Here is a 17,208-nt window from a genome sequence, read left to right on the forward strand (position 1 = left end):
TTGTCCAATGCTTGTTTTAGAGAGTGAAGTTCCCAAAGAACAGACCAAAGCAGCTACATCAAAGAAAGGTACAAAGTATTCTTTGTGTACCACAGTACCCATTTTCGCATTACTGAGCCAAGCCAGCCTACAGTATACTTGGCTGGCCTAGATACTCATCAATCATAGCTGCTGGAATTGTGCTGGAAAGGACAATGTGAAAAGAAAATATCTAAACGAGCACAGTTCAGTTTGGCTTGGCCCGATAATCTGAATCAGATAAGCCTGTGTTGTATGACAGAAGGTCCAGTTTATTAAATCTTTTTTTTTCTGATTTAGATGCTGAAGCAAAAGAAAAGGCCAAATTAGCTCCAGAAAAGAAAGGTATGAAATTATTTTTGAATTGTTAATTTTCCACTTATTCCAATAATAAGTAGGCAGCCTATGTGTCCATTTTATGCTATTTATAAAACATTCAATAAGTTATTATTGTAAGGACTGTTGTACGTGAACTTAGAAGCTGAAGTTTCCAAAGAAAAAGCCAAAGTAACTCCTTCAAATGAAGGTAACCGAATGTATTGATTTTTAACACCACCAATATAATATTACAGACAGTACATCATCTCAGAGAAAAACATGTATCCTGCTATATTCATAGAGAAACACAATTATGTTGCTTTTGATTCAGATGCTGCAGTTATTAAAGAAAAGGTCAAATCAGCCCCTGCAAAGAAAGGTAAGAATTTGGTTAGTATGTAATTAGGAATTTGTTATAATATTTGTTTGCATTGTGTTGTATTTATTTAAATTCACGGCATATTTTTTGTTACTTTCATTGTTTATAAATGTTTATAATCTCTTCCAAATGTGACAAATCTAAATTCAGAGTTAGCAATTGAAAATGCACTCACTACTGTAAATAGTTCTGGATAAGAGTGTCTGTTAAATGACAAAAATTGTAAATGTAAAATAAATATTGAGGTGAACAGATAGCCATAACAAATTATTTAATTTAAATGTAAATATGTATTTTCTCTTTGCACACAAATGTTATTTTGCAATATTGTGTATTGTTTGATAAGCAGTATATTACATTTAAGAACATATGTATTCTGTACAATAATTTAGTGTATAATATATATCAGATTATACAATAATCCAATTAAATAATCATATATACTGCATGTATGTTTGTATCAATATTTGACATAGATGCTGCAGTTATTAAAGAAAAGGTGAAATCAGCCCCTGCAAAGAAAGGTAAAAATGTTTTCAAATCTGTGGTTAATATGTCATTTGATAGTGTTTGATAGAGGCTGAAAGTCACTATTTACTGAGAAGCTGAATTTAGCAGTGAGAAGACCAAACCAGCTCTTGCAAAGAAATAAATAAATAGCCCAATTCTTTAGATTCATTTTGTGTCTTCTCCAATGATAGTTTTAGAAGCTGAAATTCACAAAGAAAACGCCAAAGCAGCTTCATCAAAGAAAGGTATGGATAACTTTTTTCTTTAGACTTGAAACAAAAAACGCTAGTCTTACTCTAAATAGATGTCTGCCACAGAGTGTGCTTCATTTCTCTCTCAAACAAATACTCAGTATGGGTTTGAATCAATTGCAGTTTGAACCTTTGCTGTATATGTTATCATTCTTGTTTAATTAGAGTCCAAGGAAACTAAGGAACAAGCCAAACCAGAGCCTTCAAAAGAAGGTACAGATAGGATATTTTTTTCTGGCTTCAAAATGTATAATGGCGTAATTCTTGAGATTCATGTTGTGTTGTCTTGTCCAATGCTTGTTTTAGAGAGTGAAGTTCCCAAAGAACAGACCAAAGCAGCTACATCAAAGAAAGGTACAAAGTATTCTTTGTGTACCACAGAACCCATTTTCGCATTACTGAGCCAAGCCAGCCTACAGTATACTTGGCTGGCCTAGATACTCATCAATCATAGCTGCTGGAATTGTGCTGGAAAGGACAATGTGAAAAGAAAATATCTAAACGAGCACAGTTCAGTTTGGCTTGGCCCGATAATCTGAATCAGATAAGCCTGTGTTGTATGACAGAAGGTCCAGTTTATTAAATCTTTTTTTTCTGATTTAGATCCTGAAGCAAAAGAAAAGGCCAAATTAGCTCCAGAAAAGAAAGGTATGAAATTATTTTTGAATTGTTAATTTTCCACTTATTCCAATAATAAGTAGGCAGCCTATGTGTCCATTTTATGCTATTTATAAAACATTCAATAAGTTATTATTGTAAGGACTGTTGTACGTGAACTTAGAAGCTGAAGTTTCCAAAGAAAAAGCCAAAGTAACTCCTTCAAATGAAGGTAACCGAATGTATTGATTTTTAACACCACCAATATAATATTACAGACAGTACATCATCTCAGAGAAAAACATGTATCCTGCTATATTCATAGAGAAACACAATTATGTTGCTTTTGATTCAGATGCTGCAGTTATTAAAGAAAAGGTCAAATCAGCCCCTGCAAAGAAAGGTAAGAATTTGGTTAGTATGTAATTAGGAATTTGTTATAATATTTGTTTGCATTGTGTTGTATTTATTTAAATTCACGGCATATTTTTTGTTACTTTCATTGTTTATAAATGTTTATAATCTCTTCCAAATGTGACAAATCTAAATTCAGAGTTAGCAATTGAAAATGCACTCACTACTGTAAATAGTTCTGGATAAGAGTGTCTGTTAAATGACAAAAATTGTAAATGTAAAATAAATATTGAGGTGAACAGATAGCCATAACAAATTATTTAATTTAAATGTAAATATGTATTTTCTCTTTGCACACAAATGTTATTTTGCAATATTGTGTATTGTTTGATAAGCAGTATATTACATTTAAGAACATATGTATTCTGTACAATAATTTAGTGTATAATATATATCAGATTATACAATAATCCAATTAAATAATCATATATACTGCATGTATGTTTGTATCAATATTTGACATAGATGCTGCAGTTATTAAAGAAAAGGTGAAATCAGCCCCTGCAAAGAAAGGTAAAAATGTTTTCAAATCTGTGGTTAATATGTCATTTGATAGTGTTTGATAGAGGCTGAAAGTCACTATTTACTGAGAAGCTGAATTTAGCAGTGAGAAGACCAAACCAGCTCTTGCAAAGAAATAAATAAATAGCCCAATTCTTTAGATTCATTTTGTGTCTTCTCCAATGATAGTTTTAGAAGCTGAAATTCACAAAGAAAACGCCAAAGCAGCTTCATCAAAGAAAGGTATGGATAACTTTTTTCTTTAGACTTGAAACAAAAAACGCTAGTCTTACTCTAAATAGATGTCTGCCACAGAGTGTGCTTCATTTCTCTCTCAAACAAATACTCAGTATGGGTTTGAATCAATTGCAGTTTGAACCTTTGCTGTATATGTTATCATTCTTGTTTAATTAGAGTCCAAGGAAACTAAGGAACAAGCCAAACCAGAGCCTTCAAAAGAAGGTACAGATAGGATATTTTTTTCTGGCTTCAAAATGTATAATGGCGTAATTCTTGAGATTCATGTTGTGTTGTCTTGTCCAATGCTTGTTTTAGAGAGTGAAGTTCCCAAAGAACAGACCAAAGCAGCTACATCAAAGAAAGGTACAAAGTATTCTTTGTGTACCACAGAACCCATTTTCGCATTACTGAGCCAAGCCAGCCTACAGTATACTTGGCTGGCCTAGATACTCATCAATCATAGCTGCTGGAATTGTGCTGGAAAGGACAATGTGAAAAGAACATATCTAAACGAGCACAGTTCAGTTTGGCTTGGCCCGATAATCTGAATCAGATAAGCCTGTGTTGTATGACAGAAGGTCCAGTTTATTAAATCTTTTTTTTTTCTGATTTAGATGCTGAAGCAAAAGAAAAGGCCAAATTAGCTCCAGAAAAGAAAGGTATGAAATTATTTTTGAATTGTTAATTTTCCACTTATTCCAATAATAAGTAGGCAGCCTATGTGTCCATTTTATGCTATTTATAAAACATTCAATAAGTTATTATTGTAAGGACTGTTGTACGTGAACTTAGAAGCTGAAGTTTCCAAAGAAAAAGCCAAAGTAACTCCTTCAAATGAAGGTAACCGAATGTATTGATTTTTAACACCACCAATATAATATTACAGACAGTACATCATCTCAGAGAAAAACATGTATCCTGCTATATTCATAGAGAAACACAATTATGTTGCTTTTGATTCAGATGCTGCAGTTATTAAAGAAAAGGTCAAATCAGCCCCTGCAAAGAAAGGTAAGAATTTGGTTAGTATGTAATTAGGAATTTGTTATAATATTTGTTTGCATTGTGTTGTATTTATTTAAATTCACGGCATATTTTTTGTTACTTTCATTGTTTATAAATGTTTATAATCTCTTCCAAATGTGACAAATCTAAATTCAGAGTTAGCAATTGAAAATGCACTCACTACTGTAAATAGTTCTGGATAAGAGTGTCTGTTAAATGACAAAAATTGTAAATGTAAAATAAATATTGAGGTGAACAGATAGCCATAACAAATTATTTAATTTAAATGTAAATATGTATTTTCTCTTTGCACACAAATGTTATTTTGCAATATTGTGTATTGTTTGATAAGCAGTATATTACATTTAAGAACATATGTATTCTGTACAATAATTTAGTGTATAATATATATCAGATTATACAATAATCCAATTAAATAATCATATATACTGCATGTATGTTTGTATCAATATTTGACATAGATGCTGCAGTTATTAAAGAAAAGGTGAAATCAGCCCCTGCAAAGAAAGGTAAAAATGTTTTCAAATCTGTGGTTAATACGTCATTTGATAGTGTTTGATAGAGGCTGAAAGTCACTATTTTACTGAGAAGCTGAATTTAGCAGTGAGAAGACCAAACCAGCTCTTGCAAAGAAATAAATAAATAGCCCAATTCTTTAGATTAATTTTGTGTCTTCTCCAATGATAGTTTTAGAAGCTGAAATTCACAAAGAAAACGCCAAAGCAGCTTCATCAAAGAAAGGTATGGATAACTTTTTTCTTTAGACTTGAAACAAAAAACGCTAGTCTTACTCTAAATAGATGTCTGCCACAGAGTGTGCTTCATTTCTCTCTCAACCAAATACTCAGTGTGGGTTTGAATCAATTGCAGTTAGAACCTTTGCTGTATATGTTATCATTCTTGTTTAATTAGAGTCCAAGGAAACTAAGGAACAAGCCAAACCAGAGCCTTCAAAAGAAGGTACAGATAGGATATTTTTTTCTGGCTTCAAAATGTATAATGGCGTAATTCTTGAGATTCATGTTGTGTCTTGTCCAATGCTTGTTTTAGACAGTGAAGTTCCCAAAGAACAGACCAAAGCAGCTACGTCAAAGAAAGGTACAAAGTATTCTTTGTGTACCACAGAACCCGTTTTCGCATTACTGAGCCAAGCCAGCTTACAGTATACTGGGCTGGCCTAGATATTCATCAACCATAGCTGCTGGAATTGTGCTGGAAAGGACAATGTGAAAAGAAAATATCTAAACGAGCACAGTTCAGTTTGGCTTGGCCCGATAATCTGAATCAGATAAGCCTGTGTTGTATGACAGAAGGTCCAGTTTATTAAATCTTTTTTTTCTGATTTAGATGCTGAAGCAAAAGAAAAGGCCAAATTAGCTCCAGAAAAGAAAGGTATGAAATTATTTTGGAATTGTTAATTTTCCACTTATTCAAATAATAAGTAGGCAGCCTATGTGTCCATTTTATGATATTTATAAAACATTCAATAAGTTATTATTGTAAGGACTGATGTACGTGAACTTAGAAGCTGAAGTTTCCAAAGAAAAAGCCAAAGTAACTCCTTCAAATGAAGGTAACCGAATGTATTGATTTTTAACACCACCAATATAATATTACAGACAGTACATCATCTCAGAGAAAAACATGTATCCTGCTATATTCATAGAGAAACACAATTATGTTGCTTTTGATTCAGATGCTGCAGTTATTAAAGAAAAGGTCAAATCAGCCTCTGCAAAGAAAGGTAAGAATGTGTTTAGTATGTAATTAGTATGTAAGATTTGTTTGCGTTTTATTTTATTTTATTCACTGCATAGTTTAGTTACTTTCATTGTTTATAATTATTTATAGTCTGTTCTAAATTTGACAAATCTAAAATCAGAGAAAATGGAAATGGACCCACTACTGTAAATAGTTCTGGATAAGAGTGTCTGTTAAATTACATGTTTTGTAAATGTAATATAAAGATTGAGGTGAAAACAACCCTTACAAATGATCTAATTTCAATATAAATATGTATTTTCTCTTTGCACACAAATGTTATATTGCAATAACGTTTGTTTCTTGTTAGTGTAGGCTTGAGAAGCAGTATATTACATTTAAGAACATATGTATACTATAGAATCATTTATTGTATTTTAAATATCAGATTATACAATACTCCAATTAAATAATCCTATACTGCATGTGTGTCCTTATCAACATTTGAAATAGATGCTGATGTTGTTAAAGAAAAGACTAGACCAGTTCCTGCAAAGAAAGTGAAAACTGTAAAAGACAAGGCAAAACCAGCACTAGCTAAGAAAGGTATTGAAGCAATGTTTTTTTTAAATTGGTTTTACATCTAAAATACAGTATGTATTTACTATGAATTAGTACATTTGTGCTATTATGCTTTAATTTGACCTGCCAGTCTTTCAACTTAAATGTTTTTATTTTATTCAGAGGCTGAAGTTGGCAAAGAAAAGTCTAAACCAACACCTGCAAAGAAAGGTACTGGTGTATTACAGTACTTCACTACAGTAGTTTTTAGACTGAGTAGAACAGGGTGGTCAAAGATATGGCCTGCCTCCTGTGAAATCATCCTGTGCAACCAATGTTGTTTTAAATGTAAGTATTATATTCTTCCTAATATTTAAAAATCATCTAAACATGTTATTTCTGTAGAAAGATCTGGATTCAGCTACTAAGGCTAAATTAACTAAACAACCCCAAGTGTACTAGAGACATCAAACTGGCACATATTGTCTAACATTATTCTTGTCCTCCATTCTCAAGTATCAGAACCTGAATGTTCAAAAGAGAAAACAAAAGCAGCTCATGTCAAGAGATATACAGTGCCTTGCAAAAGTATTAATTCCCATTGGCGTTTTTCCTAATTTGTTTCATTACAACCTGTAATTTAAATGGATGTTCATTTGGATTTCAAGTAATGGACATATACAAAATAGTCCAAATTTGGTGAAGTTAAAACATTTAAAAAACGGGAAAGTGGTGCATGCATATGTATCCACCCCCTTTGCTATGAAGCCCCTAAATAAGATCTAGTCCAGAAGAGAATTTCAAGGGAACACCAGTAAAGAAAGGTAAAGCAAAGCTAAGATATTGGAGTTGTTCATTTACTGAGATTAATAAGATATATGAAATTGTTTTATTTGTTTAGAACTTGTTGCGCCACTGGGGAAAGCACGACCAAACATTGGAATCAAAGGTAGTAACGTCCCCCATTTTTTTCATTGTTCTTTTTACATTGAATGTTTTCATACTTTGGGAAGTGAAGCCATTGTTAGATTGTATTTGAATTAATACATAAATCAACTTTGAGAACAGGTTTAATAGAAATTGACACATTTTCTCTACCTTGATTTTCATCCTAAGACTTGAAAGATTCTGATGTGGATTGTATGGTCTTTTTTTGACAGAACCTGAAGTGATTCGCAGAAATCACAGTCACATAAATGCTTCTCTTACAAAGGAGAGAGTTAAAGTTGTACTTGTAAAGAAAGGTAAGTGGCATCACTTAAACATAGTATCCATGTTCATGCCCACTGTATTCATTATTTTAAACTTTTAAACACATCTTTAATGTTTCTGTTTTGTTTAGACCTTGCAATGCACAGTGATAAGGCAAACCAACAATATTTGTACACTGAATATTTGATTTTCTGATTTTCTTTTTAAAAATCAGAGCCAGAGAGATTCTTGCAATTTTCATATCCAAAATTCTTTACTAACCATACGAAATTCTTACATTAGTAAGTAGATATTACGATCCCACTTTCCAGCAAGTGTCCCTAATACCTATACATATTTACATGGTACTTACAGTGTCTTCGTAAGGTATTCTCACCTCTTGATTTCTTACACATTTTGTTGTGTTACACTGAATTAAAAAAAATGGTTAAATTGAGATTCACCCCATAATGTCAAAGTGGAATTATATTTTTAGACATTTTTACAAATTAATTAAAAATGAAAAGCTGAAATGTCTTGAGTCAATAAGTATTAAACCACTTTGTTACGGCAAGCCAAAATAAGTTCAGGAGTATAAATTGGCTTAACAGGTCAAATAATAAGTTGCATGGAATCACTGTGTGCAATATGTGTTTAACATTATTTTTTAATGACTACCTCACCTCTGTACCCCACACATAACCTCTGTACCCCACACATATAATTATCTGTAAAGTCCCTCAGGCGAGCAATGAGTTTCAAACACAGAGTCAACCACAAAGACTAGGGATGTTTGCCAATGCCTCACAAAGAAGGGCACCTATTGGTAGATGGGTAAAAAATCAAATAAAAAGCAGACATTGAATATCCGTTTGAGCATGGTGAAGTTATTAATCACACTTTGGATGTTGTGTCAATACAGCCAGTAACTACAAACATATAGGCGTCCTTCCTAACTCAGTAGCCGGAGAGGAAGGAAACCACTCAGGGATTTCACCATGAGGCCAATGGTGATTTTCAAACGTTACAGTGATTAATATCTGTAACTGGCTGTGATAGTAGAAATCTGAGAAAGGATCATCAACATTGAAGGCACAGACTGTAAAAAATGTGGCAAAGAAATTCACTTTATTTCCTGAATTCAAAGCGTTGTTTGTTGCAAATCCAACACAACACATCACTGAGTACCACTCTTCATAGGTTCAAGCATGGTGGTGGCTGCATCACATTATGGGTATGCTTGTCATTGACAAGGACTAGGGAGTTTTTTTTAGGATTAAAAGAAACGTAATAGAGCTAACCACAGGCAAAATCGTAGAGGAAAACCAGGTTCTGTCTGCTTTCCAACAGACACTGGGAGACAAATTCACCTTTCAGCAGGACAATAACCTAAAACACAAGGACAAATAAACACGAGTTGCTTACCAAGACGACATTTAAAGACCAAAAAAAATGGACAGCTGTGCCATACAGATTCCAAAATAGTTGGGAAGAGATTTTCGATGTACCGATTCAATTGCACATGGTTTATGAACTGATACACAAAACAACGGCGGATTCAACACTTTGAGTTTTCGAATTTAAATGATAATACAATATGTTTTGCTACCACTAGAATGCTTTAAATATGGGGGATACAAGAGATTCTGCGAAGAGACAGAATCATTAGAACATTTGATTTGGTATTGTCAATACAGTGTATTCTGAAAGTATTCAGACCCCTTCACTTTTTCCACATTTTGTTATGTCGCAGTCTTATTCTAAAATTGTTTTTTCCCCCCCTTAGCAATCTACACACAAACTCCATTCTTCTCTGCAGATCCTCTAAAGCTCTGTCGGGTTGGATGGGGAACATCGCTGCACAGCTATTTTCAGGTCTCTCCAGAGATGTTCGATTGGGTCCGGCTCTGGCTGGGCCACTCAAGGACATTCAGAGACTTGTCCTGAAGCCATTCCTGCCTTGTCTTGGCTGTGTGCTTAGTGTTGTTGTCCTGTTGGAAGGTGAACATTCACCCCAGTTTGAGGTCCTGAATGCTCTGGAGCAGGTTTTAATCAAGGATCTTTCTGTACTTTGCTCCGTTCATCTTTCCCTTGATCCTGACTAGTCTCCCAGTCCGTGCCGCTGAAAAACTTTCCCACAGCATTATGATGCCACCACCATTCTTCACTGTAGGGATGGTATTGATCAGATGATGAGTGGCGCCTGCTTTCTTCCTGACGTGACTCTTTGCATTCAGACCAAAGAGTTCAATCTTGGTTTCATCAGACCAGAGAATCTTGTTTCTCATGGTCAGATTCCTTTAGGTGCCTTTTGGCAAACTCCAAGTGGGCTGTCATGTGTCTTTTAATGAGGAATGGCCTCTGTCTGACCACTCTACCATAAAGGCCTGATTGGTGGAGTGCTGAAGAGATGGTTGTCCTTCTGTGAGGTTCTCAAATCTCCACAGAGGATCTCATGAGCTCTGTCAGAGTGACCATCGGGTTCTTGGTCACCTCCCAGACCACGGCCCTTCTCCCTCGATTGCTCAGTTTGGCCAGGCGGCCAGCTCTAGGAAGACTCTTGGTGGCTACAAACTTCTTCCATTTAAGAATGATGGAGGCCACTGTGTTCTTGGGGACCTTAAATAATGCAAACACATTTTGACTTTTTCGTACCCTTCCCCAGATCTGTGCCTCGGCACAATCCTGTCTCGGAGCTCTACGGACAATTCCTTCAAACTTTGATAGATTGGTTCTTACTCTGACATGCACTATCAACTTTGAGACCCTATGTCCCTATGTGTGTGCCTTTCCAAATCATCTCCAATCAAGTTAATTTACCACAGGTGGGATCCAATCAAGTTGTAGAAACATCTCAAGGAGAATCAATGGAAACAGGATGCACCTGTGCTCAATTTCAAGTCTCATAGCAAAGAGTCTGAATACTTATATAAATAAGGTATCTGTTTTTTATTTTTCCTACCTGTTTCCACTTTGTAATTATGGGGTATTGTGTGTAGATTAATTAATACATTATTTTTTGTGACTGCACTTGAAGAAACTTTAAAAGTTCTTGACATTTTCCGAATTGACTGACCTTCATGTCTTAAAGTAACGATGGACTGTCGTTTCTCTTTGCTTGTTTGAGGTGTTCTTGCCATAATATGGACTTGGTATTTTACCATTTTACTTCTGTATATCACCCCTACCTTGTCACAACACAACTGATTTCTCAAACGCATTAAGAAGGAAAGAAATTCCACAAATGAACTTTTAACAAGTCACACCTGTTAATTGAAATGCATTCCAGGTGACTACCTCATGAAGCTGGTTGAGAGAATGACAATAGTGTGCAAAGCTGTCATCAAGGCAAAAGGTGGCTACTTTGAAGAATCTCAAATCTAAAATATATTTTGATTTGTTTAACACTTTTTTGGTTACTACATGATTCCATATGTGTTATTTCATCGTTTTGATGTCTTCTATATTAATCTACAATGTAGAAAATAATAAAAATAAAGAAAAACCCTTGAATGAGTGGGTGCGTCCAAACTTTTGGCTGGTACTGTATATAGGTTCAGAACTTTTGTGAAACACAACAGCACAGTTGAAAATATATGGCAAATATACTAAACAAAAATATAAATGCAACAATATCAAAGGTTTTACTGAGTTAAAAGCAAATCAAGGCCCTAATCTATGGATTTCACATTACTAGGCAAGGGTTCAAGCCGGATGTGGAAGTCCTGGGCTGGCAGGGTTACACGTGGTCAGCAGTTGTGAGATGGGTTGGATGTTCTGCCAAATTCTAAAAAAATTCTGGCAACAGTTCTGGTTGACATTCATGCAGTAAGCATGCCAATAGACTTTTTGCACAACGTAGCAAGGCCCACTTCCGCTCAACTTCCTACCCGATACATAGCTTCCTGTCCGGATCGTGTCCTGTTGCCTGATTGTAGCCATACTAGCCTCGAAGTCACTTGTTTAATCATTACCTCAGTATATTAATATAATCATATTTCTATCGCATTTTTTATCATTCTTGTTGAAAATAGTGTTTATCCGTTCTGTTAGTGATTTTTGTAAGTCGATGATTGTGTTCTGTGGCTTATTTTGTCTCTTAGCTAGCTAGCTGTTAACGCACTAACTAGTAAGCTGGCTAGCAATTAGCCAACACACCCTCCCTTACCAACCATGGCACTGTTTTACACAAGGTGCTTGCAAGAGCTGCCAAAGATAACAGTGGCGGATGTACATCGTCTGGCCAAGACAAGTAATGAAGCACCGATCAGGACTGTTTGAAACAGACACCTCACAAGTCCTCAAATGGCAGCTTCATTAAATAGTACCCACAAAACACCAGTCTCAACATCAACAGTGAAGAGGCGACTACGGGATGCTAGCCTTCTAGGCAGAGTTGCAAAGAAAAAGCCATATCTCAGACTGGTCAATAACAATAAAAGATGGGCAAAAGAACACAGACACTGGAAACAGGAACTCTGCCTAGAAGGCCAGCATCCCGGAGTCGCCTCTTCACTGCTGACGTTAGTCTAGTGTTTTGTGGGTATTATTTAATGAAGCTGCCAGTTGAGGACTTGTGAGGCGTCTGTTTCTCAAACTAGACACTATAATGTACTTGTCCTCTTGCTCAGTTGTGCACCGGGGCCTCCCACTCCTCTTTCTATCCTGGTTAGGGCCAGTTTGAGCTGTTTGGTGAAGGCTGTCATCAAGGCAAAGGTTGGCTACTCTGAAGAATCTCAAAAATAAAATATATTGTGATTTGTTTAACACTTTTTTGCTTACTTCATGATTCCATATGTGTTATTTCATCATTTTTGATGTCTTTACTATTATTCTACAATGTATAAAAGAGTAAAAATTAAGAAAAACTCTTGAATAACTTTTGACCGGTAGTGTATATCTGGCTAAGGCATGCACAAATTGTTGCTTAAGAAATGTAATGTATAATGAAAATGTTAAAATTGAATTACACAAACAGATATTATTCAGACCTCTCCTACTAAATCATACACTTCCAAAGACAAGATCAAAACAGTCCGTATACATATGTTCCATATCTACAAATGTTTTGGGCTTTTGTAGAATACCTAGATACTTATGCTCATCTTTTGTTTGTTAGCTGTGTTTGTTAGTAGAGTACTGCTCCACTTATCATGGCTTCTCATTGGTTTTATTCTTGTTTGATTTCGAGTCTGAAGCTTATAAAGGGAAAGCCAAAGGGGCAGCTATAGCAAAATATGGATGGCTCTTATTGCAATATCTGTCCCATTCAGTTCCTCACACATAATATAACTTAATGGGATGCAGTAAAAATGTTGGTTTTTCATTTTTTTCAGAACCTGCTCTGAAAGAGAAGGCCATGCCAGCCCCTGCAAAGAAAGGTATTAGAATTTACTCCCACTTCTCTTACTTAATGAGTTTATTTGATAACAATCCTAGCATCCTTGGTATTTCATTGTTGTTTATTATGTAACGGTAGCATGTAATTCATGTCTACAGTATATACCGTACATTAGATGACCAATTCCCGGATGTCTGACTTTGGGAAACTTTTTTAATAGAAATTGTTAGTTGTACTTTATGTATGCCCTAACCTCCCATTATAACTATTATCATTGTACTTAAATTTGTGTTTTTGTTTAGAACGTGAGGCTCCCAACCAGAAGGACAAACCAGTATCTCAAAAGAAAGGTACTGATTCAATTCAAGGTATTGTTTTTCAGGGAAACGTTCATTTAGCAGAAGATAGAATTACGTGTCTTTTCATTTATTTTGATTCAGTTGTGGTGAAATATGTATATTTGTGTAATTTGATTCAGAACCTGCTCTTAAAGAATATACCAAACCAGCCCTTCTAAAGAAAGACACTGACACGGTTTAATCTCTCTAGTTTATTTTCAATACTCTATTTTTCTAAGTATAACTCATATAACTCATAAAAGGTTTATATAATACTTGAAGCATCTATTCTATTCCAATAACTAATACTTGAACATCTATTCCAAGTGTGTCAAACATCCCACATTATTAATTCAGGAGTAATTGATGGCAAGGCATAATATGCAGTGTGGCTCCCCAAACCTCAGTGAAGACGGCCTCAGTGCAAAATGGGGGGCACCCCTGATTTCACCTCTGATTTGACTGTGGTAATAATGGACAGATTGGTTTGCTAATTGTACAGTGTGAGGGGACATCCATAATTTCCTGTACACTGACCAATCATTCTGATATGATTCTGTTTGTTTGTAACTCATTTCTTAATACTTGTTCATGCTCCTTAGACTATGTTTACAATGGTAGAGATGCTGTATAGGTGCTTGCTTCCATGTTCTTTATTACTGCTCTTTGAAATACTAAACAAATATTGTTTTTTTAATGCTTTTATTTAACTTGGCAAGTCAGTTAAGAACAAATTCTTATTTACAATTACGGCCTACCAAAAGGCAAACGACCTCCTGCGGGGACGGGGGCTGGGATTAAAAATAAAAATGTAATTAAAATATAGGACAAAACACACATCACGACAAGAGAGACACAACAACATTACATAAAGAGAGGCCTAAGACAACAACAAAGCATGGTAAAATAGTTTCCTCCTATGTTTTTAGTGCCTGAGGCTCCCAAAGAAAAGGCCAAGCCAGCAGATCCTACAAAAAGTAATAATTTTTTGTCACACTTTAAACAAACTTAATTTTCTCAACTGTCCATGAAAAAAAAAAGTTGTATTTTTCACAGAACCTGATGTCATTCATAGAAATTATTATATTACAAAGGAGAGAGTTAAAGTTGTCTATGAAAAAAAGTATTACAATTCATTCCAAATAATATGCATATTAAATATTTCTGTGAATTAAACTAGAGATTGTTTAGAATGTTGAGATATGTCACTTTTCCAGAAAAAAGGGAAGATTTCACATGGGATTACATTTCTGACTAAATATATTATAGCAGCACCTATGAATGCTTCATAGAGCATTCATGAATTCTTCATAAACACATCATAGATGTTTAAAACATTTAACAGAAAAGTCATACTACATAAATGATAAAAGGACCTTACATCAGTTACCCTTTCACCAACCATATAGCATGGGATTTGTTCATGATTTGTTTCAAAAGCATCTATATATTTATCATTCTATAGGCTGCTGTACATTTAGGTTGTTAGTGTGGATTCTGTTCCTGTCGGCATGTCCCTAGTTAAAGGTCACTTCATTCCATTTGATTTAGTCTCTCCTGAAAGAGAAGACCAAAACATCATATACTTAAAAAAATATAGATATTTAGATACTCGGCAAGTCAGTTAAGAACAAATTCTTCTTTACAATGACTGCCTACAACGGCCAATTGTGCGCCACCCTATGGAAATCCCAATCACAGCCGGTTGTGCCGATACTGCCTAGTCAAATAATTAATTTTTTATTTATTTAATCTTTATCATGAAATGGATGATGGGTGGGTGGCAGGCGGGTTGAATAAAGACAAGATAATACCTTAAATCCATAGGCCTAAATGTATCTTTCCTGTGCAATTTATATCTATCTATAGGCTACATTAGAGGGTTTTCTTTCATTATTTTTGCATTAGTGCAAAAGCCTATTACCTAATTGTATATGGCCAAATGCTTTTGGAAACCACCAGAAAACGTTCATGTCAATTCACTGAGGCAAAACGGACAATGACCAGTTGCATCACTGCCTGGTATGGCAACTGCTCGGCATCCGACCGTAAAGCGCTACAGAGGGTAGTGTGTACTGCCCAATACATCACTGGTGCCAAGCTTCCTGCCATCCAGGACCAGAGGAAGGCCCAAAAAACTGTCAAAGACTCCAGTCTCCCAAGTCATAGACTGTTCTTTCTGCTGCTGCATGGCAAGCAGTACCAGAGCTAGGTAATAGGTCTAAAAAGCACCGTTAACAGCTTCTTCCCCCAAGCCATGAGACTGCTGAACAATCAAATGGCCACCCATACTATTTACATTGTTATGCATTTGTTATGCATTTGATCCCTGGTCCCCAAATGGCTTTGCTCCTCAAAAGGAGCAGATATGAAAGAGAAAACTTTACCAATGTCAACTAGATTGAATCATTCATTCTGACAATTTATGACATTCTGGTGAGCTCTATTTAGTCTTCACGGGCAACGTAAAGGCTAATGACAGAAGAGAAGCAGCATGTAGCCTAAAAACCTATTTAAATACAGTCTCTGACTGTAACCTACAGCGCATTTTCTATATTAGCAGGTTAGTGTCTGGTGCGGACCACAGAGTTTCACTTTATCAACTATAGTCAGGTGGATGCAGATGGGTAATTAGCAATTGCGGGCGAGTGCAGATGAACAAACAGCTGACTAGCGCACCACTAGTGGCTAGCACTGGGATTGAATACGTGACCCTCGGAGTGGGAGTCTGCAGTTTAAAGGCACATCCACCAACCGCAATCCTACTTGACAGTATTTTTTTATATACTTTTTATTTTACCTTTATTTAAGTAGGCAAGTGAACAAATTCTTATTTTCAATGACAGCCTAGGAACGGTGGGTTAACTGCCTTGTTCAGGGGCAGAACAACAGATTTTTACCTTGTCAACTTAAGGATTCGATCTTGCAACCTTTCGGTTACTAATCCAATCAATGCTTTTACCACTAGGCTACCTGCCGCCCCTAAGTAACGTTAATAGGCACTCACATAGCTTCCTCATTTCGCCAGGTCCAAATGTAATTTGGTACCTGCAGAATCGGCACCTTCTGGCGTATTCCATAAGAAAATGAGCTGGTTTTATGTTTCATGAGTCCCCTACAAACAAGAGAGCTGTGATCAATATAGTTTTATATAAACACCATTTGTTTTAGTTCATTTTAATAACCAGAATCAGAACCAGGAATCCCCTTCAAAAGATATAGATTTATCTCAGATTCATCTTTTTTTTGTACAAAGTAACAGTTTTGAGAAAGTGTTCGGTCTGTTTTTACATGTACATACTATGTACAGTAAATTGCATATGGTTTATATATACTGAAAAATTATAAATGTTCCCTACAATTTACAACCGCTTTCCTCCCCTCACAGCCTACATTGTCAATCAACACTACACAATATTTGACTCAAATGTGACGTTTGCGTGACTTTGTAATGTTTTGTCATTTCACAAAAAATTGTGAAATAATCAGCTTTAGGACAAGCAAAATCATCTTGTCCTAAAGCTGATGTTTTTATCGTACATGCAGTTAAGAGCCGTGCTGTAATAATGCTATGTCATTTCTTGTTCCTACTTGTTTCAGAACCTGAGGGTGTGAAAGAGATGGACAAACCAGACCCTGTTAAGAAAGGTACAGTGTATGGATTTAGTTTCCATGCTCACCCATTCATGTCTTCTGTCAACTCAATACCCTTCGACTGTTATTTAGATAGGGTCTCATTCAAAACTGTTCTGTTTTTGACTTAGAACCTGAAGCTACAAAAAAGAAGGCTAAGCCAGCAACTGTAACGAAAGGTACAGGTGT

General features: G+C 35.4%; 1 protein-coding gene across 50 annotated transcripts in view; it reads left to right on the top strand.

Moving 5' to 3' along the window:
- si:ch211-266g18.10 (muscle M-line assembly protein unc-89) overlaps positions 1 to 17,208 on the top strand; it is a 104,645-nt gene that overhangs the window by 67,066 nt on the left and 20,371 nt on the right. For 33 of the 50 annotated variants that reach the window (XM_036964412.1, XM_036964413.1, XM_036964426.1 and 30 more), the window contains 34 exons: positions 21 to 68; positions 319 to 363; positions 476 to 544; positions 668 to 715; positions 1,192 to 1,239; positions 1,417 to 1,470; positions 1,642 to 1,689; positions 1,783 to 1,830; positions 2,080 to 2,124; positions 2,237 to 2,305; positions 2,429 to 2,476; positions 2,953 to 3,000; positions 3,178 to 3,231; positions 3,403 to 3,450; positions 3,544 to 3,591; positions 3,843 to 3,887; positions 4,000 to 4,068; positions 4,192 to 4,239; positions 4,716 to 4,763; positions 4,942 to 4,995; positions 5,167 to 5,214; positions 5,305 to 5,352; positions 5,602 to 5,646; positions 5,759 to 5,827; positions 5,951 to 5,998; positions 6,469 to 6,561; positions 6,700 to 6,747; positions 7,418 to 7,465; positions 7,677 to 7,760; positions 13,044 to 13,088; positions 13,351 to 13,398; positions 14,316 to 14,363; positions 16,987 to 17,034; positions 17,151 to 17,198. In XM_036964412.1, the coding sequence (XP_036820307.1) occupies positions 21 to 68; positions 319 to 363; positions 476 to 544; positions 668 to 715; positions 1,192 to 1,239; positions 1,417 to 1,470; positions 1,642 to 1,689; positions 1,783 to 1,830; positions 2,080 to 2,124; positions 2,237 to 2,305; positions 2,429 to 2,476; positions 2,953 to 3,000; positions 3,178 to 3,231; positions 3,403 to 3,450; positions 3,544 to 3,591; positions 3,843 to 3,887; positions 4,000 to 4,068; positions 4,192 to 4,239; positions 4,716 to 4,763; positions 4,942 to 4,995; positions 5,167 to 5,214; positions 5,305 to 5,352; positions 5,602 to 5,646; positions 5,759 to 5,827; positions 5,951 to 5,998; positions 6,469 to 6,561; positions 6,700 to 6,747; positions 7,418 to 7,465; positions 7,677 to 7,760; positions 13,044 to 13,088; positions 13,351 to 13,398; positions 14,316 to 14,363; positions 16,987 to 17,034; positions 17,151 to 17,198 (1,800 nt within the window). Of the gene's footprint in view, positions 1 to 20; positions 69 to 318; positions 364 to 475; positions 545 to 667; positions 716 to 1,191; positions 1,240 to 1,416; positions 1,471 to 1,641; positions 1,690 to 1,782; positions 1,831 to 2,079; positions 2,125 to 2,236; positions 2,306 to 2,428; positions 2,477 to 2,952; positions 3,001 to 3,177; positions 3,232 to 3,402; positions 3,451 to 3,543; positions 3,592 to 3,842; positions 3,888 to 3,999; positions 4,069 to 4,191; positions 4,240 to 4,715; positions 4,764 to 4,941; positions 4,996 to 5,166; positions 5,215 to 5,304; positions 5,353 to 5,601; positions 5,647 to 5,758; positions 5,828 to 5,950; positions 5,999 to 6,468; positions 6,562 to 6,699; positions 6,748 to 7,417; positions 7,466 to 7,676; positions 7,761 to 13,043; positions 13,089 to 13,350; positions 13,417 to 14,315; positions 14,364 to 16,986; positions 17,035 to 17,150; positions 17,199 to 17,208 lie in introns of all 50 variants that reach the window. The other 17 variants (XM_036964427.1, XM_036964435.1, XM_036964421.1 and 14 more) reach the window with 16 other exon arrangements.

This window comes from Oncorhynchus mykiss, chromosome 26, assembly GCF_013265735.2.
Source record: "Oncorhynchus mykiss isolate Arlee chromosome 26, USDA_OmykA_1.1, whole genome shotgun sequence".
In the NCBI taxonomy this organism is placed as follows: Eukaryota; Metazoa; Chordata; class Actinopteri; order Salmoniformes; family Salmonidae; genus Oncorhynchus; species Oncorhynchus mykiss.